The following is a 25,653-nucleotide window of genomic DNA, read 5'->3' as shown; positions in this document are numbered from 1 at the left end:
GCTGTGATGCATGGAGTGTCAGAGCATAGCATATTACTGATGAAGTGCTGTTAGGTGAAGATATTGGTATTATCACATGGTGATGTTACTGCTTCTCACCTTTTTTTTAAAGAAGTCATGGAAGATGGAGGTGTTGTTGGCTTTATCCTGCTCTGATATTTCATGATAGAAGGGGATTCCTGGCTGAGTAAGCAGTCTTGCTGCTCTCACATCAAGTGCTAAGAGCACTCGGAAAAACTGAGGAGCCTCTTTGTGAAAGAGTGAGCCCCCTTGCTCCCAGACTGAGTGAAAGTGAAAGCTGGTACCTGCTTCTCAGAAGTCCAGTTGGATACTCTAACATGACTGTATCTTACTATATTTGCCTCATCCTTTTGTCCCTATATATTTGTTTACCAGCAGGGAAATGGCTCAGAAGAAGACTAGAGGGTATGCTTTCTGGGAACCTCAGCTCCACCCTGAGGGCTGCATAGCAGTGCACGCTACCAAAAGCAGATATCCAGTCTCCATTCAGTGATTAACGACAAAAGTGACCCTTAGGCTCTCAATTATTCAGTCTTCTCAACTTCTCCACTTCTATTTGTCCTTATTATAATTTTTTTTTTTTTTTAAAGTAGACTCGAACTTGCCCCAGCTTTCTTGAACGCAACCTGATATTGGGCATCCACTGTCCAAATTTAATGGACAGCTCTGTAATTGAGACCTCTAGAAAATGACTAAAATAATATTTATAATAATGTATAACTTTATAGAAAAATCAGTTACTTAATGCCTTGTGAAGGTACTGAAAAATGGTGAAAAATATCTTAATGGCTTAGCTTGACAGAGTAAGAAATTAACTTGTTTACACTTCATAACTGAAAAAGTTGCTTCGATGTCTCAAATTTCCCAGATTATACACGAGCTACACATACTGTATGTATGTAAACTTAAGGACTCAACTTTGCAACCTATATTACTGCAAGTAATTTCTACTCAGTCATGGGGAAAAAAGTATAGGTACGTATTTGTGAGATAATAAAATATTCAGAAACATTTAGGATTAACATTCACACAAGTAAAGCATAGTTACATATAGTCATAAAACTAAGTCAAGAATATAGGCACTAATTTAAATGACTTCAACCTATTTTTTAATGCCTACGAAACTTGGAATTTTTTCCTTCGTTTCTGTTACCTGCAATGATGTCATGCAGTGCTTTTCCTGGTTTATGAAGACTGATTTTAACTTTTCCATCACTCAGATATAAGAGGAAACCACCTGAAGCCTGGTGTAGTTTACTAGATAATAGAAGTCCCTCCTTGTTCCAAGTGCGAAACTGGAAACTGATGAATATTTCCTCTTGCCCTGATGTCCCTGGTAGTGCCAGGTAACTACTGGAGCTCAGAAATGTAACAGGAACCACCTGTGGCTCTAAACATGAGAAGGACACATTACCCTAGAAAGAAAGGAAACAAATATGGCATTAGTAACGTTTGGGGAAAAACAGTCATAAGAACTTTTGTTTGAAACTACAGAGTTTCAAAACATTGTGCATAAAACCTAAAATTTTTAATACTTGAATGTGTTAGTCTAAAAATCAAGTATGAATATGTAAGAACATCACCAGTTTGAGAAATGTTCACCTAGTTGTTTGAACAGAACAGACATATCTGCCTGGGCAGAGTGGTAAGGACCTTTAAGTGAATGAGGTAAGATCCTAAATTGCATTGGTGATTTAATGGCAATTCAGGACTTAGACCTGCTTTGTTTCTGTTTTGGCTCAGCCTGAGGAAGCATTAGGGACTAAACAAATTTCTGAATGTCAGATGAAATGCCACTGAATGCAAAGTTTGGTACAAATATTTACACAGGTCTAAATGCTTGTATGCAGAGAAAAATGTTGAGCTTGGCTACTGATTGTTTAAGGAAGCGTTCAATTTGAGAAAAAAAAACATTTTGCCGGATCAAGGAACAGCCTTTCCAAATTGATGCAACTGGAAATGTGCACTGACCCCAGTATTTGTTTGCACAAATAGTCAGCAAAAATTCCACATATAAACTCTTGCTACTTACAAATGTGAAACACATACTTCACAAATCAGAAGGAAACATGCTTTCAAGCAGGTCCATATGGACCAGATCATGAGTTGTATTTAGGTATCTAGCCTTTATTTTGTGCTTGACTGCTTCTGAAATCACTGGTTCTTAGGTACCTAAATAAACTTGCGGATGAGTTCCTTGACAAACTGAGCTTAACTTTCATTTATGGTTGTACTGAGCAACATAGATAAGAAGACTGGAAAGGGAATAACAATTTTTTTGCATCTGGTGTCAGAGTTAGTTAATACTTTATGACTCTTGATAGTGATACAATATGCACTTTGATCTAATGACTTGCTGGCACCATTTGAACTATAACTAATTTGTTCTGTACAGATGATTACTAAAAGATTAACGAATTTAGAATTTAAAGTACATTTAACTTCTGTTCAACACAAAGAGCTTTTAAACTTTTTGAACATGCACAAAAATTTGACCTTACAGGAAAAAGCTAAAAAATCAATTTAAGAAAAATACTCACTAGCCCCTCGCATAACAAGACATTAAAGTTTTTCTGTTTTCATTTTCTTCAAGAAAAATATGTAAATAAATAAAAGCTCAGTCTTATGAACTCAGCTGAAGAGAAATGAATAGTTAACTGAACTGACCCATAGTGAAAAGGCAGTCGTCAGAGTAATAAACCTTGTTACATGCTAAAAGCTTACCATCTGCAGATTTCCCCTCCACATTATCTGGACAGCTGCCTGATACTGTATCAAACCATCAAAGTGGCTATTTAACAAGGATTCTATGATAACACAGATACTTTCTGGCACATCTACATTATAAAACATCTCCTAAGTAGTTTTGAAAGTAGCACAACAGCTTAAATTATTTGAGATGAAGATGATGAAATTCCCTATGACAATAATTTCATAGTTCTCCTTTTACTAATCCACAAACAGCCTCCTATAATTGCCCTCTCCTCGACACCCATCAGCATCATGGACAGCATATTACACGGAGGTATCAGTTTAGTTAATTAGGGAATAGTTCAGATGAGCTTCACATGAGAAGAGGTGCCTGTCATGACGCCTGTCAGAACCAAATCTATTGTTCAGATTCTGAATTGAAATCAAAATATTTGCAGCTTGAAAGCATTTCATAAGCTGTTAATTATTTTGTACTGATTGTTTCCATCATATCTCCACATTTTCTGCTGCTACATAAATAAATACTGCAAATGGAGATGGCTGTTATACTATTGGAAAAAAATCACAACGGACTTAGCAAAATTTATAGAAAATCTTCTGTAACACAGAATAAAGTTGGTTCATTATTGGAACCGTTTTCCTAAATGGTAGGAATTTGGCTAATACAACTTTGGCCATGTCACAATAAATGCATTAAACCCATCAACCTAAACTACAGCTCTTCAAACAAATGGCAGTATAAACTGACAAACAGAACTTATCTATCAAAATTATAATGGTCTAGAGAAAACAGTTGATTAGTGTCCTCAGCAACAGAAAGGTTTTAAAATGTACTGCTGGTGTTCTTACTAGTCAGGTACAGATGTCAAAGGCAGGGCTTTGATGACTTCAGATACATCTTATTTTACACACTGGCTTTTGTATGTGCACAACAGTGAGACACCACACAACAGTGAGATATCACACAACAGTGAGATATCACGCACATCTAAATATCAGCTAATGAGATGAAGAGTATAATGTATCCTGCATTGTCTAATGGATGAGTCTGTACAGCAGCAAATATAAAATAGCCCAAGTAGGTGATTCCTTGATTTTTCTTTCATTAAACACCATAAATTTTACAAGAACTGTGTGTTAACACATATGAAAGTGGCTGTGGTCTTTTTCATTTCTCTGTTTTACTTATTTTTTCTTACTTAACTATGAATCTCTTACCACAAAGTAGATCTGAGATTTATGCCGCCTGGCCAGGTCAATAATGTTCACTCCATTATAATAAATATTTTCAAAACACCCATGAAAGTTCCTGCGTGACAACGTCCCTGATTTTCCAGGCACTGGGATCCCTCCAAAGCTGAGCTTAGAAAAGAGAAGAGAAATCAATGATACTATTAAGTACTTTTCTAAGGAAAGAAGTTGCGAATAGTGTAAGAGGAGAAGTCAAAGACTGGCCAGTAATGAATCTGCTACTTCTTGGCTATTTGCTTGTATCGCATCTATGTATAAAAAGAACAAGCTAACAAAAATCAGGCTATATCAAGTCCTATGTATGCATCACAATATTCTGAAATCTTGGCTTTTTTGAATTCTGAGGATGCCTCCTAACAGTTGCTTAGTATAGAGTCTTAATAGCTTCCAGGGTCCATTACAGCTGCAAAACCAAGGAGAAGAAGGACAAGGCCCAGTCCATGCAGACCATGCTGGATAGTGTGAAAAGGGAGAAGAAAATTTGCTAACAACTTCTTCAGGAAATTTGAGCCTGACTTCTCCACTGTGTGCAAGTCATAACTACCATAACAGAGAACAAGAGTGCATCAAATTAAATTATTCTAGGCCAGATTCAAAACAAATGAAAGGAGATACTTTTTCCCCCTCAAAAATGCTTAGGCTGTGCAGTTCCTTGATGTGATGTTGTAGGTTTACTTGGGTTCAGAAAGAGATTGGAAGATTTAATAAAAATAAAAATCCATTGAGAGCTATTAAATTCAAGAATATCACTCTGTCTTAATAAGTCCCTGAGGCAGACCCTGTTAGAAAGCAGTAGATTATTTTAGAAAAGCATTGCCACAAGGGTGACCTGAGTTATACTCTGGTCTATGTTTCCACTCTTGGGCACCATCAGAAACAGGATGCCAGTTTAAGTGAACTTTTGAACTCACCCGTTGCAAAGCTATTATGGTTGATATTGTAGAAAAGGTCAGTATAAACTATTTATCTTTTAATTTTGAAATCTCACTTCACATTTAAAATAATTTTATGAAAAAAACCCCAAAACTATATATAAAATGTTTCATCAAGTTATTAAATAGAGAAATTTTTATAGTCAGAAATGCAATGCTAAATACAGTGGTTCATAATTTTTTGGAAGTTTTTAGGCTTTTTCCCACTTTGCTTTCCTTTCTACCTTGTATTGACAACACGTACTTCAAACAACAGTATGTGGAAGAAAGGGAAAATTAATTCACTTTACTGATGATTTAGTAAAATAAATGTATTTGCCAACCAGTTAAAACTAAGATTTTTTAGGGGGTTGTGTTTTGGTGGGGGGGTTTTTTGTTTGTTTTGTTTTTCTGTTTTTTTGGTTGGTTGGTTTTTTACACTTTGTATGATCCTCCAAACCTTGTGGCTTAGGTTCAGAAATTTTAAGCAAAATCATGACTTTGATCATGTGAATAATATTTTTGAAATGGTATAATGCAGACACGGAACAGCATGAAATCTTACTCTAAACAGCTTAAAAACTTGAATGAGTAGAATAAAGTAATTTAGATCTGCGGGTTCCAGACACTCTGCTCTATCAGTCATTGTCTTGTCCAATAAACAGGACAGGGACAGACATAAAGCAGCCAGTCATCACATTACAACTGTGAAATAGTTGTATTTGTAACAATAGGTGGGAAACTGTCACAGCAAATTACTTCTACTCCTTTTCATGAATCTACCATTTGCGTAAGCAAGGTTTTTTCACAGTACATTTGCCAGATTCAACAGGAACTTGTCTTAATCTAAACATTTCTAAAATGTTTTTATGCTGATTTATTGTAATTTTCATCAAGCCACAAAATAACAACTTTGAGTTGGGGTTCATTCCTTATGTTTACGTACTTTTTACCACATTTGCAGCACTAGTGAAACAAAGAAATTAAAATAATGAATTCTGAGATGAAAAGATGGTCTTTTGAAAATTTATAGTTGCAAGGCTAGTGGACCATTAGTAATCTAAGGACATCTCTTTTTCTTTGATACATTCCTTTAGGAGAAAGAGTTCCTAAAGTCTTAAGCACTGCAAATTTCCTTAAGTTCTATCTCCTCTGCTTGTTTCACTGCGTTTACATAACAAAGTTAATAAATGTAATAAAGGAAAGGTAATTTTCACACCTCATAATCAAGGTCCAAATAATTGAATTCTCCTTTTGCATGAAAATGATGAGTGTGTTTATCCACTGTAAAGTTTACTTGATTGTTAAAATGCTCAATGAGAACAGAATGCCAGTGTTGATCATCCAAAAGGCTGCCCAGCATAATATTAATTTGGGCATTAGAAGGATGAGTTTTAGTATCACCTTGAAAGAAGAAAAATAAAAACTATTAATTCCATATAAAAATGTAATTATTCAAATATATACTGCTAGTTTATCATACTCCATACATTAAAATCCACTTACAAATTAAAGTAAGTTTTAGTCAAATAATACCTATTAACTATATTAGACTTTATGAGACTGTAGCTGTTACCTAAATTAATGAGTAGGGACAGCTTCCCTTTAATTAATTCCAGGGTGATGTGGTCTCCATTTTGTCCTTCTCTGTGGAGGAGAATTCCATCACTTTGCATTGTCTTAAACTTCAGAGAAATGACATCTTTCAGTGCATTCATGTTTTTTTGATTAAATGTGTAAATTAGACAACTTTTCCCATCAAAGCCAACCACTTCGGACCCTAGAAGTAAAGAAATGAAAGATAATGTATAATGTCTAAAATAAACAGTTGCATGTTACTTCAATATGATATGAAGTCTCACCACTAACATCCCTAAATTCACCCATGCCCACTAAAATGTAGATCATTTCTGCTATTCCTGTTCTTCCCTAAATGTTAAGAGTGACTTGTTTTAATGATGATGCTATCACTAGATAATAAAGCAAGGTGACCAGAAGAGGTCTGGCTTCTATTCCAATCTAGTACTAATCTCACACACTGAAAGGTCTTTCTTGCCTTGGAGCCATGAAGTACTTTGACCATTTCTGTTTTTACTGTATTCTTGGAGTGAAAATTTCTATTAATTTATCTGCAATTAATTCAAATTCACAAAATAAAGAAGAAAAAAATCATGTCCATTATATTTAACTGATTTTCAGAGCCTTCATGCAGACAGATTTAAGCCACTATTAAAATGAATCTGAATATCTGTACAGTTGTTCAAAATAATATCATGGCATATTACCCTGGGACAGAAACAAAAATATTCTAAAATAAAAAACTGTCAGCTGTGAGTAGGGCCTGGTTCCCTTCATCAATTTTTTTTTTTTTTCTTTTTTTTTTTTTTACTGGCATCATAAACAAATGTGCTGGTTTTGGCTGCAATAAAGTTAATTTTCTTTATAGTAGCTACTATGGGGCTGTTTTGAATATTAGCTGAAAACAGTACTGATAACACAGGGACGTTTTTGTTACCGCTGAGCAGTGCTTACACAGAGCCAAGGCCTTTTCTGCTTCTCACACCACACCACCAGCAAGTGGGCTGGGGGTGCACAAGGAGTTGGGAGGGAACACAGCCAGGGCAGCTGACCCCAACTGACCAAAGGGATATTCCATACCATATGATGTCATGCTCAGTATATAAAGCTGGGGGGAAGAAGAAGGAAGAGGGGGACATTCAGAGTGATGGGATTTGTCTTCCCAAGTCACCGTTACACATGATTAAGCCCTGCTGTCCTGGGGATGGCTGAACACCTGCCTGCCAATGGAAAGCAGTGAATTAATTCCTTGTTTTGCTTTGCTTACTTTGCTTATGCTAGCACAGCTTTTGCTTTACCTCTTAAACTGTCTTTATCTTGACCCAGGAGTTTTCTCACTTTGACTCTTCTTATTCTCTCCTCCACCCCACCAGGGGGGAGTGAGCAAGTGGATGTGTGGTGCTTAGTTGCTGGCTGGGGTTAAACCACAACAACAATTTACAACTTTAATTAAGCTGGAATACAGGACTTTGTATCATCAGTTTTCCTGTATGGGCATCACAGATCACAGAACGGTTGGGTTGCCATGCACCTCTGGAGATCATTCTGTCCAACTTCCCCACTCAAAGTAGGGTCAGCTCCAGTAGGTTCCTTAGGTCCACGTTCAGTCATGTTTTAAGTATTTCCAGAGATAGAGACTACAGCTCTCTGGGCAACTCATGACAGTGTTCAATCATCCTCACTGTAAAAAACTGTTTTTCAGTTTGTGCCCATTTTTTCTTGTTCTGTCACTGAACACCACTGAAAACATCCTGTGTCTGTTTTCTTCACACTCTTCCATCAGGTATTAATACATGTGGGTAAGATTACCCCCAAGCCTTCTACTCTCCAGTCCCAGCTCTCTCAGCCTCTACTCATACAGCAGATGCTCCAGTCCCTTAGTCATACTTGTGGCCTTTTGCTGGATTTGCTCCTCTATGTCCATGTCTTTCTTGTAGTAGGGATTCCAGAACTTGACCCAGCAATTCAGCCATGACTCATTACTACAGCTGAGTAGAGAGGAAGGATAACCTTCCTTGACCTGCTGGCAACAGTCTTCCTAAAACAGCCCAGGATGCTGTTGGAATTCTGTGTTGCCAGGGAATGTTGCCAGCTCATGGTCAACCTGGTGTCTACCAGAACCCTCATATCTTTTTCATCAAAGCCAAAGTCAGTCCTCAGTGTACCGGTAAACCCTTGCTGGGATTATTCCTCCACAGATGCAAGACCTTGCACTTCCATTTGTTGAAAAGCATAAGATTCTTGTCAGCCCATTTCTCCAGCCTGTCTGGGTCCTCTAAATGGCATCAAAACCCTCTGGTGTGCCAACCAAATTTTTATTAGCTTCATACTTGCTGAATGTACAGTCTACCTCATTATCCAGGTCATTAATGAAGATGTTAAACAGCATTAAAACTAATATCAAACCATAGTGTACACCACAAGTGAATAGACTCAACTTGAGTTTTTGCTACTGATCATGACTCCTTGAGCCAGGAAGTTCAGTCTGTTTTCAGTCTACTTCATTGTCCACCTTAATAGCCTATATTTATCAGTTCTTTATGAGAACATTACAAGAGACAGCATCAAAACTCCTGCTTAACTCAAGATAACCAACATCGAACACTCCCTTTCACTCACCAAGCCAGTTATATCACTATAGAAGGCTATTAGTTTGATCAGGCATGATTTCCCCTTCATAAATCCATGCTGACAATTTCCAATAATATCCTCATCCTTCACATGTCTGGAAATGGTTTCTAGCATTATTTGCTCCTTCACCTTCCCAGAGACTGAAATGAGGCTGACCAGTTTATAATTCTCCAGATATTACTTGCATTTGTTGATGACAGGAGTGACATTTGCTCTTTTTCAGTCTTTAGGAACTTCTCCCATTTGCCACTACAAGACAAGCCTCAACATTCTCTCCATAATGTCCTGGATCCAAGTCCCTAGCAAACAGCAAACCTCCCTAGAAAGGTCAGACAGGCAGATGGGGTGACCTCCAACACCTGCAATGGAGAGAGCTAGGGACACATCTGAAGGGACATCTTCATATTGTAGAAAGATACAGTAGTTTGGGTGGGAAGGGACATTTTGAAGATCATAGAATCACAGAACGGTTTGGGTTGGAAGGGACCTCACAGATCATCTAGTTCCAACCCCCCTGCTATGGGCAGGGACACCCTCCACTAGACCACGTTGCCTAAAGCCCCATGAAACCTGGTCTTAAACACTCCCAGGGAGGGGGCATCCACAACCTCTCTGGGAAAGCTCTTCCAGTGCCTCACCACTCGAACGGTAAAGAATTTCTTTCTAACATCTAATCTAAATCGAAGGGGAGGGGAGGGGAGGGGAGGGGAGGGGAGGGGAGGGGAGGGGAGAAGAGGGAAGGGAAGGGAAGGGAAGGGAAGGGAAGGGAAGGGAAGGGAAGGGAAGGGAAGGGAAGGGAAGGGAAGGGAAGGGAAGGGAAGGGAAGGGAAGGGAAGGGAAGGGAAGGGAAGGGAAGGGAAGGGAAGGGAAGGGAAGGGAAGGGAAGGGAAGGGAAGGGAAGGGAAGGGAAGGGAAGGGAAGGGAAGGGAAGGGAAGGGAAGGGAAGGGAAGGGAAGGGAAGGGAAGGGTGAACTGATTTTATCCCAATAATATGCAAGAATATCTGTCAAAATCAATACAGATTGAACAACATATGCACAAAGGAACTGATAAAATGATAAAAAGCTCATAGAGTATTCACAGTTCATAAGTAAAGAAGACAAAGGTAATTACCCTTGAAAGATACATTTGTGAAATAAATGAAGATGTAAAGGACACTCAATAAAATATGAAGTTATTTTTCAACTGACTGGTTTGCTTCTTGCAAGTCAATGGAAACCCATTATCTATTTACTAACTTTATTTAATTTCACTAAAAATATTTCTCCACATTTTCAGCATGGTAATGAACCCAAGTGAAATTAACTATAGTACTTAAACTCAGTCATTTATATTCCATTTTCAGGTGACTCAAACTCTTGTCAAGTGAATGTAGTTATATTTTAAATACACTTTCTTGATTTTCTTCACATCTTGATAATGTACTTCTTACTTATGAAGAATTAATTTACCAAATGTACAGTGAATAAATATGACATGCTACCTAAAAATGAATCTTAGGTTGACTATTTTACTTCATTATGTCTTTGAATGAATATGGACAGTAAAAACATTAATCAATGTTAAATTTAAATAATGAATAAGAAATTCAATAGAACTTGTACATTGTTATGTATCTATCAAACCAGTTAACTAGATATATTTGTACTAGGTACTGATAACAGCAGTTTTTTGGTTGGGAACATACTCTTTTTATTAGTTACTGAGACAAGAACATAAACAATATTTAGCACTGCTCTCCAAAATCCCTTTCACTATCCTGCAGACTAGCTCCTAAGAAGCAAAATCTACTCTGTCCAAATTCAGAAAATAAACAAAATCAAACTTTCTCCCACCACCATGCATGAATGAAGATTGTGAAAGGGCTGCAGATGTTAACCAAAATTCTTATAACATTCTGACACGTTTTGTCTTCATCATCTGTGCATTACTACTAGAAATAAATTGAAAGAGTTGTGAGAGATAAAGCTTGTGTCTCCTACAGGGTTATCAGGATAGAAAGAATGAGCCCAAATACCCAGGTGCCATAACATTTTCCTCTTTCATATTTACCAACTACTCTCAGATTCTAATAGTCCTTGAACTTGAACATGAGTCTCCATGGGTTTTCTCTACTCTACTGTTATAAATAGGGAAAATAAAAAAGTTTTATTTGCTTTGTGAACATTCATCTTTTGTTTTCACAATTTGAAATGTGTCTTTCTCAAATTAATGTAATCTAAATCCTTAGTATACTGTGAAAATACCTTTGGAAGTGACAAAATGCCTCTGAGAAACTGGAAATTCTGGAAGCCTTCTCATACACCATAGGATCAAGAGTTCTACTGATCCTGAGCAAAAGTTTAGGTTGGGAGATTTTTGTTTTTTAAACCATTTGATTTTTGTTGATCTTTAAATTAATTGAAATTAATGCTAATGATCTCTAAGAAAAAAATTAAAACAATGCAAACACTTTGGTATGTTTTATTGGGTTTAGATATCCTTAGTCCTGACTAATTGCATTGAAATGAGAAATTTGCTCTCTGGCCCTTTCCAATTTTGGGGAAAGTGGACCTGAAAAGGTTCAGAGTGTTCAGAAAAGTTAAGTGAATCAAGACTTAGGTATTGCTTTAAACAAAGCCTTTGGTGGTGGTGGGGAAGTGGCATGTTAAAATTGCTCATAGTAACCACATTTAAAATGAACTTTTTTACAATCACATTCACATCAAGCCCTTGAAAGCACATTATCCCAGTTATGAAGAGGATGTGAAGTCCTTTCTTTGACTGACGTAACTGTTCCATTGATTTTATGCATTTCAGCCAGGAAGGGGATGCTCAAAAAACCCTCAACACATTTAAGTGTTAGAGGACTCTGGAAGAGGGTTTGCATATCACACTACCTGCACTGCTTGTTGTTACGCACTGCATCTAACAATATTTTAATGTACAATGTGCATTTAGTTTCCAGTTGTCTTTCTCCTACAATTTTATAAAATTGTAATTTTCACATTTAAGCCCATCTTTCTCTCTGTCATATGAAAAAAAAAAAATATATTTTTTTTCCTGTTCTTAGCCTACTGGTTTTCAGAGGATGGAATGAGAAAGCTAGTGTTGTACTAAAGGGAGAAAAGACTAAGCCAAAGAGACTTCTCATTTCCCTTTTTTAGTACCAGAGGATAGCACAACCTGAGCTCTGTTTTACATGGCTTATTTTTCACAATCTGACATTTCAGGAAAAAGACACAGGAAATGTCCGTAGAGATTCATCAGTCTCTTTTATACACACTAAATAGGAAGGACTATCAGGCAGAGGCTAAGAGCGATTTTGGGGTGGGGTTTTTTTGGCAGCACAGAGTGTTTGTTGTGTAGTCATGGCATAAGCAGATTTTGTCAGTCCATGTGAAGCCGAGTAGTTCATTTTTCTTTCTTTCTTACATGAAAAAAGAACAAGAGTAAGAAAACTGAGGAACATGGCAGAGGTAGCAGAGTGAAGAAGGAGAAGAACTAAACATAAAGAATACACAGGAAGTCATTTAACATTTCATATAACTCTCTAACTGACTAGTCTTATTTAGCCTTTCTGTTCCATAAATGCTAAGAGTAAAAAAATGGAGACACTTGTTCTGGACGCATGCTTTACAAACATATAACATATGACAGTCCTTGGCCTAAAATGTTTATAGTAACAAAGGAGTTCTCTGTAAAATAAAAGGAAATAAAACTCATAGTAGCCTTGTTTATCCTATGAACAGCTTACATGAACATTGCCAAACCTCATTAAGACTGTCATTAAAGGAGAAATATTAGTTCTAAGGATACTAGGCTAAGTTATTCAGAGCAGGTATTTAGCTGGAAGACAACAGAGCAGCAACTTCAAAGCGATGCCAACAGTTGTCCTGTAAGTATTACATCACTAAGACAGTAATGACTTCTTTTGGATGTAACAGACATGCATTTTGCAGTTTCTCTTTATGCAACAGTGAGATCAACTTAATATCTTCTTGCAGCTTTATTTGTGTAATATGCAACAGATAAGACTGAAGGAAGAAATTAGTGCATCTGCACTTGAGTAAAAACACCATCTAGCTGTTCAATGGTAAATGGAGAGTTGCTTACTCTTACATTATAAGACCCAGTGAGATCTCTCTGAATGGAAGAATGAGAAATGAGAAATCTGGAAATTGTGAATCAAAATTAAAGTAAGTATCATTGCCATTTTTTCCTTTTTTTTTTTTTTTTTTTTAATTTTCTGGTCCTGACTGGAAAACTACATAGCAGTTCAGAAACAGCCAGGGATAATTACTATAACAATAACTACATGTCATACATGTGTCTGATAAATGGAGGAAAAGACTGGAGAGAAAGAATTAATCTTTTAAATTATTAAGTATATTTTAGAATTATAAGACTATAATCACCTGGTTTGTCTTCAACAGTAAGTTGAACTACTAAAAGCACGTGGTAATTTTAGATGTTCAAAATAAATGAAGAGATGTTAAACAGTGTGCAATTCATTTGGAATAGAAGCATTTATACATAGAAAAAAATAAACATTTCAAGAACTCGTACTATCATTAATACAGAAGAAATCTTAACTAGTCTAAAAAAAAATTATATTTTTAACACTATCACTTCCTTTATGTATTGCATTACAGGGAATAATGGATAAAGTAAATATTCCTTTTAAATTCAGCCTCATCTTAGAAGACAGTTATAATTGATTTGTTTCTATAAACTACCTATAGGATTGATCCTGTACCACGTAAGTAAAATACAGAAAAATACATAATCTTCCTCAAAAGTACTTACTGACCACACACAAAATATTTTAAATGTGTAACTGCTTATTCTATATGTTTTATTATTTTTAGTAACATGGACACTGCCCTCTTTTTGTCCTTTAGACTTGCAGATTTTCCATTGGCAGCATGGCAATAAGGATGTCACAGAATAGAGCTCTAAGTTACCTTGCAAGATGTGATAGAGAAAATTACCATAGTGAATATAGCTAATTAAAATTCAGATTTTAGGCATGTGCAAAAGAGGGTCTAGAGTTTGGAAATGAGAACGAGACTTTGAGCAAGGATTTAAACATTGTCAAATGCAGAATGTAAAGGACTGGGAAGAAGTACAACTTATTGACCTTCAGTCAAGTTCAGAGACAGGAAAGAAGACATTCTCATCAAGCACCACATAGATGAGATTTCAAATGGGAGACTCAGATAAACTTTCAGCTGGGAATGACAAAGTAATCTGTTCAAGCTTCCATTTTTAAGTTTTAGTGGTCCTGGTACTTAAAACAGTAGAGGGCAAGCTGAGTCTTGGCCTCATTTCTCAGTTATAGCAGTATCATTAGATTTTTCTAGGAATGATGAGTCATGTTCCCAGTCTCCAGGCAGATGTCACTGAGGAATTCGGTGTGTTTTTAGATTCTCACACACTTCTCCTGGCATGAGCTGTCCGTTCTTTGGGATGGGGCAGTTTTCCTAATTTCTGAGGTGACCTAATCTGCTGCAGCGAGGTTGAAATCACAGAATCATAGAATCATAGAATGATTCTATAGAATGGTTTGGCTTGGAAGGGACCTTAAAGATCATCTAGTTCCAACCCCCCTGCCATGGGCAGGGACACCTTCCACTAGACCAGGCTGCCCAAAGCCTCATCCAACCTGGTCTTAAACACTTCCCAGGGATGGGGCATCCACAGCCTCTCTGGGCAACCTGTTCCAGTGCCTCACCACTCTAACAGTAAAGAATTTCTTTCTAACATCTAATCTAAATCGACCCTCCTTCAAGCTTAAACCCATTACCCCTTGTCCTGTCACTACACTCCCTGATAAACAGTCCCTCACCGTCTTTCCTGTAGGCCCCTCCAGGTACTGGTAAGCTGCAATTAGATCTCCCCAGAGCCTTCTCTTCTCCAGGCTGAACAAGCCCAACTCTCTCAGCCTGTCCTCATAGGAGAGGTGCTCCAGCCCTCTGATCAGCTTCGTGGCCCTCCTCTGGACTCGCTCCAACAGCTCCATGTCTCTCCCGTACTGGGGAACCCAGAGCTGGATGCAGTACTCCAGGTGGGGTCTCACAAGAGCAGAGTAGAGGGGCAGGATCACCTCCCTCGACCTGCTGGGCACACCTCTTTTGCAGCAGCCCAGGACATGGTTGGCTTTCTGGGCTGCAAGTGCACACTGCCAGCTCATGTTGAGCTTCTCATCAATCAATATCCCCAAGTCCTTCTCCTCGGGGCTGCTTTCAATCCGTTTTCTGGCCAGCCTGTAGCTGTGCTTGGGATTGCACTGACCCATATGCGGGACCTTGCACTTGGCCTTGTTGAACTTCACGTGGTTCTCATGGACCCACCTCTCCAGCCTGTCAAGGTCCCTCTGGATGGCATCCCTTCCCTCCAGCATGTTGACCACACCACACAGCTTGGTGTCGTTGGCAATTTGCTGAGGGTGCACTCGATCCCACTGTCCACGTTGCCGACAAAGATGTTGAACAGTGCTGGTCCCAGTACCAACCACTGAGGAGCACCACTCGTCACCATTCTCCACTTGGACTGTGAGCCGTTGACCATCCAGCCAATTCCTTATCCACCGAGTGGTCCATCCGTCAAATCCATGTCTCTCCAATTTAGACACAAGGATGTCATGCAGGACAGTGTCAAATGCCTTGCATAAGTCCACGTATATGACATCAGTTGCCCTTCCCTTATCCACCAATGCTGTAACTCCATCATAGAAGGCCACTGAGTTTGTCAGGCACGATTTGCCCTTAGTGAAGCCATGCTGGCTGTCACCAATCACCTCCTTATTTCCCATGTGCCTGAGCATAGTCTCCAGGAGGGTCTGCTCCATAATCTTGCCAGGCACGGAGGTGAGACTGACCGGCCTGTACTTCCCTGGGTCTTCCTTTTTACCCTTCTTAAAAATGGGGGTTATGTTCCCCCTCTTCCAGTCAGTGGGAGCTTTGCCAGACTGCCAGGACTTCTCAAATATGATGGAGAGAGTGGCCTGGCCACTTCATCCACCAGTTCCCTCAACACCCACAGATGCATCTCATCAGGTCCCATGGACTTGTGCACCTTCAGGTTCCTTAGATATTCTCGAACCTGATCTTCTCCTACAGTGGGCAGTTCTGCATTCTCCCAGTCCCTGCCTTCTGTGACCTGGGCAGTGTGGCTCAAGCATTTGCCCGTGAAGACTGAGGCAAAGAAGTTGTTGAGCCTTCTCCATATCTTGGGTAACCAGGTCACCCGTTTCATTCCGGAGGGGACCCACATTTTCCCTTGTCCTCCTTTTATCACTGACATACCTATAGAAGCTTTTCTTGTTGTCCTTGACATCCCTGGCCAGACTAATTTCTATCAGGGCTTTGGCTTTCCTAACCTGCTCCCTGGCTGCTCGGACAGTTTCTCTATATTCCTCCCAGGCTACCTGCCCTTGCTTCCACCCTCTGCAGGCTTCCTTTTTTTGTTTGACTTTGCCCAGGAGCTCCTTGTTCATCCACGGGGGCCTCTTGGTGGATTTGCTTGACTTCCTCTTTGTTGGGATGCATTGCTCCTGAGCTTGGAGGAGGTGACCCTTGAATATTAGCCAGCTGTCTTGGGCCCCTCTTCCTTCCAGGGCTTTGTCCCATGGTATTCTACCAAGCAGATCTTCAATAACCTTAGTTCATGGCCTTTTACTCAATTCACAAAGGGAATTTAAGGCAGAAATCCCAGAAATGTGTCAAATACTAATGAATGGAAATAGGAAAGAGGTATGTGGAGACCATTCAGAAGAGATCAGCCATGTAAAGCATGACTTAAGCATACAATTGAAAAAAAAAAAAAAAATCTACAAAAACCAACAAATGAAAATACTTAAAACAAGCAATTAAAGAGGTTGCTTAAAAGAAACTCTGTTTACCTCATGAAGAAAAGAAGTGGAGAATAAAAAGTAGTAAACAAGTAGCTAAGAGGAATATTTTTTTAAAAGTCCAAGGATGAAGAACTGTAACAGGAAGACAACAGGAAGATTTACATTGTCCAGCAGATCAATACAACCATAACACTTATGTATTTGTCTTCCAAATGTTTATATTAGTTATTAATATTTTAATACTGACACAAAAATTATTCTAAAAGTACCCCTTAAATATATAACAACTTTGAAGTGTCCTTCAATTGTGGGTTTGTGGGTCTATCTACTCGTACGCTTATTGGCTCAAGACCAAGACTACATATATTTAAAATTGTAAATATTTTCTACATTTTGCTAGTCAGGTAGATAGTATACCATGTTAAGATGCAGTTTCTAAGACTACCAAAAAAAAGAGTTTGCAGTAAATCAGTTATTGGATTATGTTCACACCATTCATTTTAACACAGAAAGAAAAAAAATCACATATTGTTAGATGATACAGAAATACTGAAATCTGGACATAAAAATTTTGACTTAGTTTTATTCAAGATTAAATTTTAGTTTATAACTATACTTTCAAGTGTAACATAGGAAACAAAAGACAATGATGAATAGTAGTTTCATTTAGCTGATTCAGCAAAACACTTACTGTATGTGCATCCATACACTTCAATGCGCATTCCAATTCTGCCGTTTGGATTCCAGTCCAAAGGCACAAACCGGAGAAATCTTGCCCTAATGGAATGCTGAAGCTTATGGTATACGACACTGTCCGCATTCGTATTTCCAGAAAAGGCCTAGAAGAAAATGAAAGAGAGATCAGCCATATCTATACTGAATACAGAAATATATGGAAGTATTGCTGATCTTTTCATTTTATACCCTCATCTGGCAAACAGTCAAGCACAGGAACAAAATGTAATTGTCAGTGAATTCCATAGGAACGACTGCTGAATCAATCTTGATTATTCTTATGGATCAAATGTTAAGTCATCTGTGCTTAGTCCTGACACCACACTCATTGAAAAATCTCACATCTTTAAAATTTAAGAAGTGAATGAAACATTTCAAAACCAAACATTCCTTTCACAAAATGTGTAGAACATCCTGACATTTCAGTGCTTTGTACAAGCTAATACTTTTTCATAAGACAACAGAGTGAGCAGTGTGAGTTCCTCTTACCGAAAGGTTAGTTAAATTTCATTGCAAACCTGTGTTTTGTATGCATAGTATGTTGAATCCAAAAAGTTCTTTTACTGACAGACCATGGTGTTGAAAGACTCTGGTTTCTAACTAAAGAATCCAGAGTATAATGAAAGGATTTAATTCAGCGTGCTGTTGAAAAAGGAAGATCTAAATTTCAACTTTTTAACTTTTTTGGTGGTATTTAACTGATAAGACTACCTTTCCTTTTTGTTACATAAAGAAAACATAAAGAAACATAAGGAAATGTAAAGAAGAATGTAAAAAATCTAAAGAACTGTTGTCATGAACATTAGCATCCTAAAGACTGGATAATATCTTCTGATTTTGTTGATTACATATTGAAGTGTTGTGTGTTTTGGTTTGGTTTTATTTTTTTTTTCCTATTGCCTGTTTGTGATATGTGAACCAGAAAGAATTTGTTTGAACATTTTGGATCTAAATATCTGATAAATTAGACAGAAATAGCTCTCTGAAATATTTTGATGAGCAGAATTTAAAATATTACACATTTCTGGATATATGGACAGTACTGTTGCTATAGGTATAACCCACAGATGTTGCAACTGCAGAAGTATACAGAAACCAACACCTTTAGGTATGCAGCTTCTCTTTCTATAAGTTCTTGAAGCAGAGGTGAGCTACATTGCATTCATTATTTACCTTCCTATACATGAATCTTTTCACCTTCCCTCCCCTGTATCAGTAAAATTTTAATACATTCCAGCAGATAATTCAATAGGCAAGAAAAGAAAAAAAAGAAAAGGAAAGGAAAGGAAAGAAAAGAAAAGAAAAGAAAAGAAAAGAAAAGAAAAGAAAAGAAAAGAAAAGAAAAGAAAAGAAAAGAAAAGAAAAGAAAAGAAAAGAAAAGAAAAGAAAAGAAAAGAAAAGAAAAGAAAAGAAAAGAAAAGAAAAGAAAAGAAAAGAAAAGAAAAGAAAAGAAAAGAAAAGAAAAGAAAAGAAAAGAAAAGAAAAGAAAAGAAAAGAAAAGAAAAGAAAAGAAAAGAAAAGAACAAAGAACCAAAACCCAGCTAGTGAATGGTCTCATTACAGCTCACCTATTAAGCTAGTAACCAGCAATGAGAGTGATTCTGAATGTCCACAACACTTTCAGCTTCATGCTTTTTAATTTCACTGTCACAGTGGGAAAAGATGGATACATGCTAAAACAAACACCGGAGAAGAGCTAGTATTTGGAGGGTGATACCCCTCCAGACCTCTTGTCCCTTAAAATTCTTTTTTTGCAGTCTGAAACAAATAAAGCTGCCAATGAAAGTGACAATTAGGTTGTTGACTGAACCAGAACCCAGGCCCTAGAAGTTTTACTGTGAGCAAATTAAGTGTTTGATTAAGATTTAAATTTTTTCCAAAATCATTTTCGGAGGGCAGTCACTTCATGAAAATTAATTGTGAAGTTTTGAGTACAGAATGCATATTGCTTGATTTTTTTACTGCAGAGTATACTTAACCCATATGGTCTTAAATTAAAATTAAGTTTTTTACTTCAGTAACAGCCTAAAAGTAATTCAAACTACTCTTTAATTCATTCAGAGTGATCAGTTTAGAAATCAATATTTTTAGCTGTCATTTTACAAAGCTTTTATCTGGGAAGAACACATTTTAAAGTGTATCAAATGAGCTGAGAATTAAATGGGTCTTTATTGCTTGATTTTAAACACTCTAAAGGTTGAAATACATAGTTTAGGGCTTTTTTTTCAGTTTTAATCATTTTCATAAGAGAAAGAGGAGACAATCAGATAGCCTTTCCTCCAGACTGTAAATACTAAAGGCATACAATAAGCCTATGAAAGTAGCTTGTAGGCTTTGTAGAGGAGAAGCATATTCAACATGACAGATACAGTCCTGTCTTTACAGTAGAACGCAATGACTGTTTCACAGTCTGATCCAGCAATCGTTTAAACACACAATTATAACCATATAATGAGCTTCCTTCATCCCACCCCTGCCTTCTTCAGACTGTTCAGATCACTTCATTCTTGTGCCAAATCACTCAAAGGGAACATGCCATTATTCCAGATTATGCAGAGTCCTCACAACCTACAAAGGCATCTGATAATTAAAAAGACTCAGTATGACCCTCAGTGAATATGAATGTTGCACATAATAAGCACTGTTTGCATAAGTATTAATAGGGTTGTAAAGCTAACCCCTCCAATATAACCACCTACTGAATCTTAGTTGATGTTCTTACAGATACTATATTATACTACTTTTTAATAGCATGAAGAGATACCATTTTTCTGAAAAAGCAGGTTTTGAAATACGGAAGCACTATATCACAGTTTAGCCTGAAATGGTAACAGGGGCACTCAGCAGCGTACATGTCTAAGTAGAAAGCTCTTCACAGCCTATTTTATTCCATGAAGGAAAAGTACCCTGGGCTGTACTGAAGCCTGAAATAAGGGCCTCCTCTCAAACTTGTTTTAACCCTCCTACTCAGTTAGGGACACTAACCCTGTAGTTTCTTTACCTCAAGCTATTTTAACCCTGCTTTTAAGACAGAATTATTCAGTGCATTATGGCATCAGAAATCACACATGTGTTCCGGACTGTAAGTAAGGTTAAAGGCGGCCATCACCAAGCTCAGAATGATTGTGAAGGTAAGCTTACATCAATATAGGGTAAAAAGGAAGTTCTTTGTTTCCCAATCCATCTTCTATCTAGAAAACAAATGTGTTTTTAGACCAGTGATAACAGCAGCATCATGTCCAGAACATCCTCAGCCAGTCAGAAAGTTCCCCATAGTTAAAGCAATGCAGGAGACATGCACTGTGTATACTGAGCCATACTTTAGATCATCTAGAACAGATGATACTCATTTACAAATGCAACTTTTATTATATATTATATATACACTGTAAAATATACTATAGGACTAAATAATATGCACAATGCTTTTACATATGCTGTGTACCCATTGTGAGAAATATTATATTTATTACATATATCACTTCATAGTAAATACAAATATAACCATGTTAAATAAGTATACTGAGACGCAAATCCTTCTTTCATGTTTAATGACAAGAACTGGAACAAGACTCCAACCTGGATAATTTTGTCTGAAGACGAAGTTTGGCAGTGAGATACTAGCGCACCTCAAAAAGGGTCTGAGCTTCATCGTGTGTTTTATGAATTCTACTACCAAAACCAGTAAAAGCAGTTGACAAAATCAGTGTGAACTAAGAGGTGTTCCTATAAAATACTTGATATTGTTGCATGATGATGGTTATGTTTTGGAAATACTGTCACGCCAGACTGCCTGCACAAGTCTTTCTGCTTATGACACACACCAAAACTGTAGCTGGTATTTCTGCCAGGGTTGTCAGGAAGGGAATAGAAATCCCAGTAGACTGCTGGCAATATATTAACCTTCCAGTATCATTCACACTACTGAATGAGTTCAAAATAAATTATTTTCTCCCATAACTTCTAAGCTATATCCAAGTTCATATTATAGTTTAACTATTTACACCTCAGTAACAAAAGGAGTGTCTATTCAAGTTAAACTAGCACACAGTACAATGCCAATTAAATATCCACTGCACAAGAATCCAAACATTCAGATTCTTCCATCTCATCCTATTACCACTGAGGGAAGTTATTGTTAGTCTTTTGCAGGTGGTCCTGAAAGTCAACAGATGTGAACTGTTCGGTTAAAGTGAAAAAATGATTGTGAAAGTCCTTCCCTCTGACCAGAAAACACTGTACCAGACAACTGCCTCCATTACTTAATCTCCAGATCAGAATTATGGCTAGGAGAAAATGATTGCATAGGTAAAATGACCAAAGACTGTGAGGACTTTATCGGCTATAATCAATGATTTATGCAAACACTGACACATCTGTTGGATATAAAATATTAGCAGTGGCACCTTAGTGAGGAGACCTGTGTCGTAAGTTACTCACTGTATTTTTTATCAGGTCTTGCTCTGAATTGTTTGAAGATATGGTTGAACTATACTAGAGTAATCTAAAATTGACAAAAACACATGGCAGTCACACATATTCATAAAGTTGACTGATCATAACCTCTTTTCTAAAGAAGGATGGTATATAGTAATGACAACATGATTATTATAGACCAGATATACAAAAAAATTAAAAAAAATGGCTAGAAAACCATCATAAGCTTTTGTTGGAATGTCCACTGCTTGTAACATCTTCTGCTGTTTCCATAGGAGCACACTCCATCTGGCAAGTTCTGATGATCATCTGCATGTTGTGTGCATCATCTGACCAATGCTATGGTCATAAGAAAAATATCTGACCAGCTATAGTAATAACATGATTTCCAAGCAAAACAGTGGAGGGATCTTAAAATCACTACCATGCTGCAACCTTGACTAATTAGTGTCAGATATATTGATGTAATGCACAATATGTTATGTTTGCCCTTTCATTCAGTGGTTCCCTCAATCTATCATCTTCCTTAGTTACAATGGAGTTTGGGTTTGTTTGCTTTGTGTTTGTTTGTTAATTTTTTTTATTATATAGATATTTCTAGTGTGCTTGCTTAAAAGATTTCAAATGTTTGCAGTATAATGATTTCATCATTTAATATTATAAACTTGAGCAATGCAATTCACAAAGTATAATTGCATATGAACACATTTGAAAAAGAAAAAATAAACAAAAATAATTTAAAAAATCCTCTGAAAGGAGGGATTTCAAAGAGTACTTAATCTATATTTATATTTTCATTTAGTGTTTCTGCAGTCCATTAAGAATGTTTTAAGGAATACTCTTTAACATTATATTTTAAATATCTCTTAATTCGTTGTGGTGTAGAATTTGCTATTAAAGTATAATTTATTCCACTTTTAGATCAGGAGTTCAGAATTGGAATTTTATAGCTTTTAGCACTGAAAACACTACTGGTTGTTTTTTGGTTTTTTTTTTTGGTTGTTTTTTTTTTCTTATAGAAAATAATTTCACTTACCAAGAGGAATACAAATCTCATTTAATTACTAGCAATCTCTGAGTGCTATTAAAATTACAGATGGCAAAAATGGACTATTGAGTGCTCTTCAGAATGTTTAAAAACACTATTTATTTTGCAACTGGATTACTAATAGTTTTATACACAATGAGCTAGAAATGTAGAACGGGAGTTCATTTAATTAAAGGTCATATTGTACATAGTTATCTTATATAGTTTCCTTTCATAAGAAGTTACTAAACTGTGTCTCTGTTCATTATAGAACACCTCAAGGTGAATGATTCTCATGTATTATGATAAAAAGCAGGAAGAGAGTGGATATCCTTTGAAGAAATAAAACTCTAGCTACTATATGTAGCTAACTATTTCAAATTATTCAGTATCCAAAAGAATTTTATGAAACACTCCAGAACAAGGTATCAATTCCCACTGATAGTACCTTTTACTGTTCATGGCAACACATTAGGTGGAATGCTTTACTGCATTAAACTGGTTTGTTTACCAGTATGACCATGACCTAATCCTCTGTGCTGTCTACTGACATTTCTTCTTAGATTTAAAACTCAAGATCCTTGTAGTCATGTTTATATTACCTAGCTCAGAGTCATGTCCTGTTATATGGCCCTGTCATGTGCCTAGTCATGCTTCTTAACTTCTTTAAGCTCTTTTTTAGTTTGTTTGTGGGTTTTGGTTGGGTTTTTTTGGTTGGGTTTTTTTCTTGTTTTGTTTTGTGGGGTTTTTTTAATAATGACAAATCGTTGCATCATAGAAGTGTTCTGGATGTTTCCCAGCTTCTAAACAGCAAAAATTTTCTAAAATTCACAGCATAAAATATAACAGGCAGTGAAGGATGCAAGAAATACATTATACAATTAAAATGGTCAGCAAGAAGACTGGTATGACCAGTGGAATTCCTTTGTAATATACATCAACTACACTCAATTTCTTGACAAACTTGTAAAGATAAATTGTTCCTTTTACCATTTCCTCTTTTGAGCGTTGTTTAAAATGAACTTCTTCCCAAAGACTTGCAAGCTAGATCTATCTTCCACCTAAAGTGCTAAAGGATAGCTAAACATCAGAACCAAATTAAGCCAAATTATTGAAACTTCAAACAAAATAATGAATCAGCAAGCCATGACATACCTTCAACCATTGTATTTTATGCCATATTTTTCATTTTACTTTCATACTTTTTTTTGCTGACAATATCCTCATTAAAAAGTCACTTGGGTACTTAGGTTTACCTAAGCAGTGAATCTTTGTTTCACTTACAATATTAACTAAAAAGAAGGTACATAATCTTGAAACAGCCTGGACTAAAAGCATTTGTTAAAAAAAAAAAAATAAAAATAAAAAAAAAATTAGAGAACAGAAAGAAGCAAGAAAATGCTACTAAACAACTACTAAAATTAATGGGGCCTCTATAAATATCAAAACACTTGACAAAAAGTAGTTGTCATTATCACCAGTTCTCAGATAGGAAAAATCTAGAGAAAAGGAAGTGTTCAGCATACTGTGAAATAGCTGGTCAAATGTCAATATAAAACTGTATCTCCCACCTCCTAGACTTAAATCACTGCAGTTCCCTCTTTGGCAGAGGTAATGTGGAAGCAGGGTGACTGTTGTCCCTGTAATTTTTATTAAAAAGTAAATATCACAAGCTTCAATATAGTAAAAAGTGTATTTCAGAAACTACATTTTCTTGGTCAAAAACATCTCTGTAGACTCTCTGTGCTAGGTCTCCTGTCAGCAAACTCTGTAAACCAAGTCTAGTACTACTAGTCAAGTCAACCAAGTTTACTCTGTAAACCAAGTCAAGCACTACTAATGCTAAGGAATATTATTGATATAATATTACTCAAATAATTTTGAACATGGTGTTCCACTGTAGTTAAGTGATCCAGCAATCAAAATGGACAGGCTGCATACCACTGTTAGTGCCATCCTTCTTATATAAAATTTCTCATCTGTGACTTTTTGACAGACTTTTTTCACTCCATCATATTTCCTGACAGTGATGCATCAAACCTCAAAACAGAACTGAATGCCTAAATAGAACATATGAAAGAAGAACTATGAAGTTGTTAGAGCTCTGTAATACTTGGGACTGTAAAAATTACTAGTTACTCTGACCAGATGCAAAAGAAATGCCTGGCTATTGTACTCAAGTGTAGTAGAAGTGTAGACTCCACTGGTGATTTTAATTCTGTCATATTTGAAAACTGCTGAATATTTGCACCCAGAGAGTGGTGACCAGTGGCACAAAATCTGTGTGGAGCCCATTAACAAGTGGTGTATACCAGGGGTCAATGCTGGATCTAATCCTGTTTAACATCTTCATCTTCATTAATGATCTTGATGGGACGGAGTGTGCCCTCTGCAAGTATCCTGGTGACATCGAAACTTGGAGGAGTTGCCTGATACACCAGAGTGTCGTGCTTCCATCCTCAAAAGGCTGGAGAAATGGACCATCGGGAACCGTCATGACATTCAGCACAGGG

The 25,653-nt window shown here is 36.9% G+C and overlaps 1 protein-coding gene across 1 annotated transcript in view; it reads right to left on the bottom strand.

Moving 5' to 3' along the window:
• CNTNAP4 (contactin associated protein family member 4) overlaps positions 1 to 25,653 on the bottom strand; it is a 256,306-nt gene that overhangs the window by 72,748 nt on the left and 157,905 nt on the right. The window contains exons 4-8 of the mRNA XM_075740548.1: positions 17,633 to 17,780; positions 6,472 to 6,675; positions 6,115 to 6,299; positions 3,952 to 4,095; positions 1,175 to 1,436 (exon numbers count right to left, since the gene is read on the bottom strand). Coding sequence (XP_075596663.1) covers positions 1,175 to 1,436; positions 3,952 to 4,095; positions 6,115 to 6,299; positions 6,472 to 6,675; positions 17,633 to 17,780 — 943 coding nt within the window. The remainder of the gene's footprint in view (positions 1 to 1,174; positions 1,437 to 3,951; positions 4,096 to 6,114; positions 6,300 to 6,471; positions 6,676 to 17,632; positions 17,781 to 25,653) is intronic.

The sequence above is a fragment of the Balearica regulorum genome, chromosome Z (genome assembly GCF_011004875.1).
Source record: "Balearica regulorum gibbericeps isolate bBalReg1 chromosome Z, bBalReg1.pri, whole genome shotgun sequence".
In the NCBI taxonomy this organism is placed as follows: Eukaryota; Metazoa; Chordata; class Aves; order Gruiformes; family Gruidae; genus Balearica; species Balearica regulorum.
Note: the sequence above shows the minus strand (reverse complement) of the source record. Positions and strands in the feature narration are given on the sequence as shown.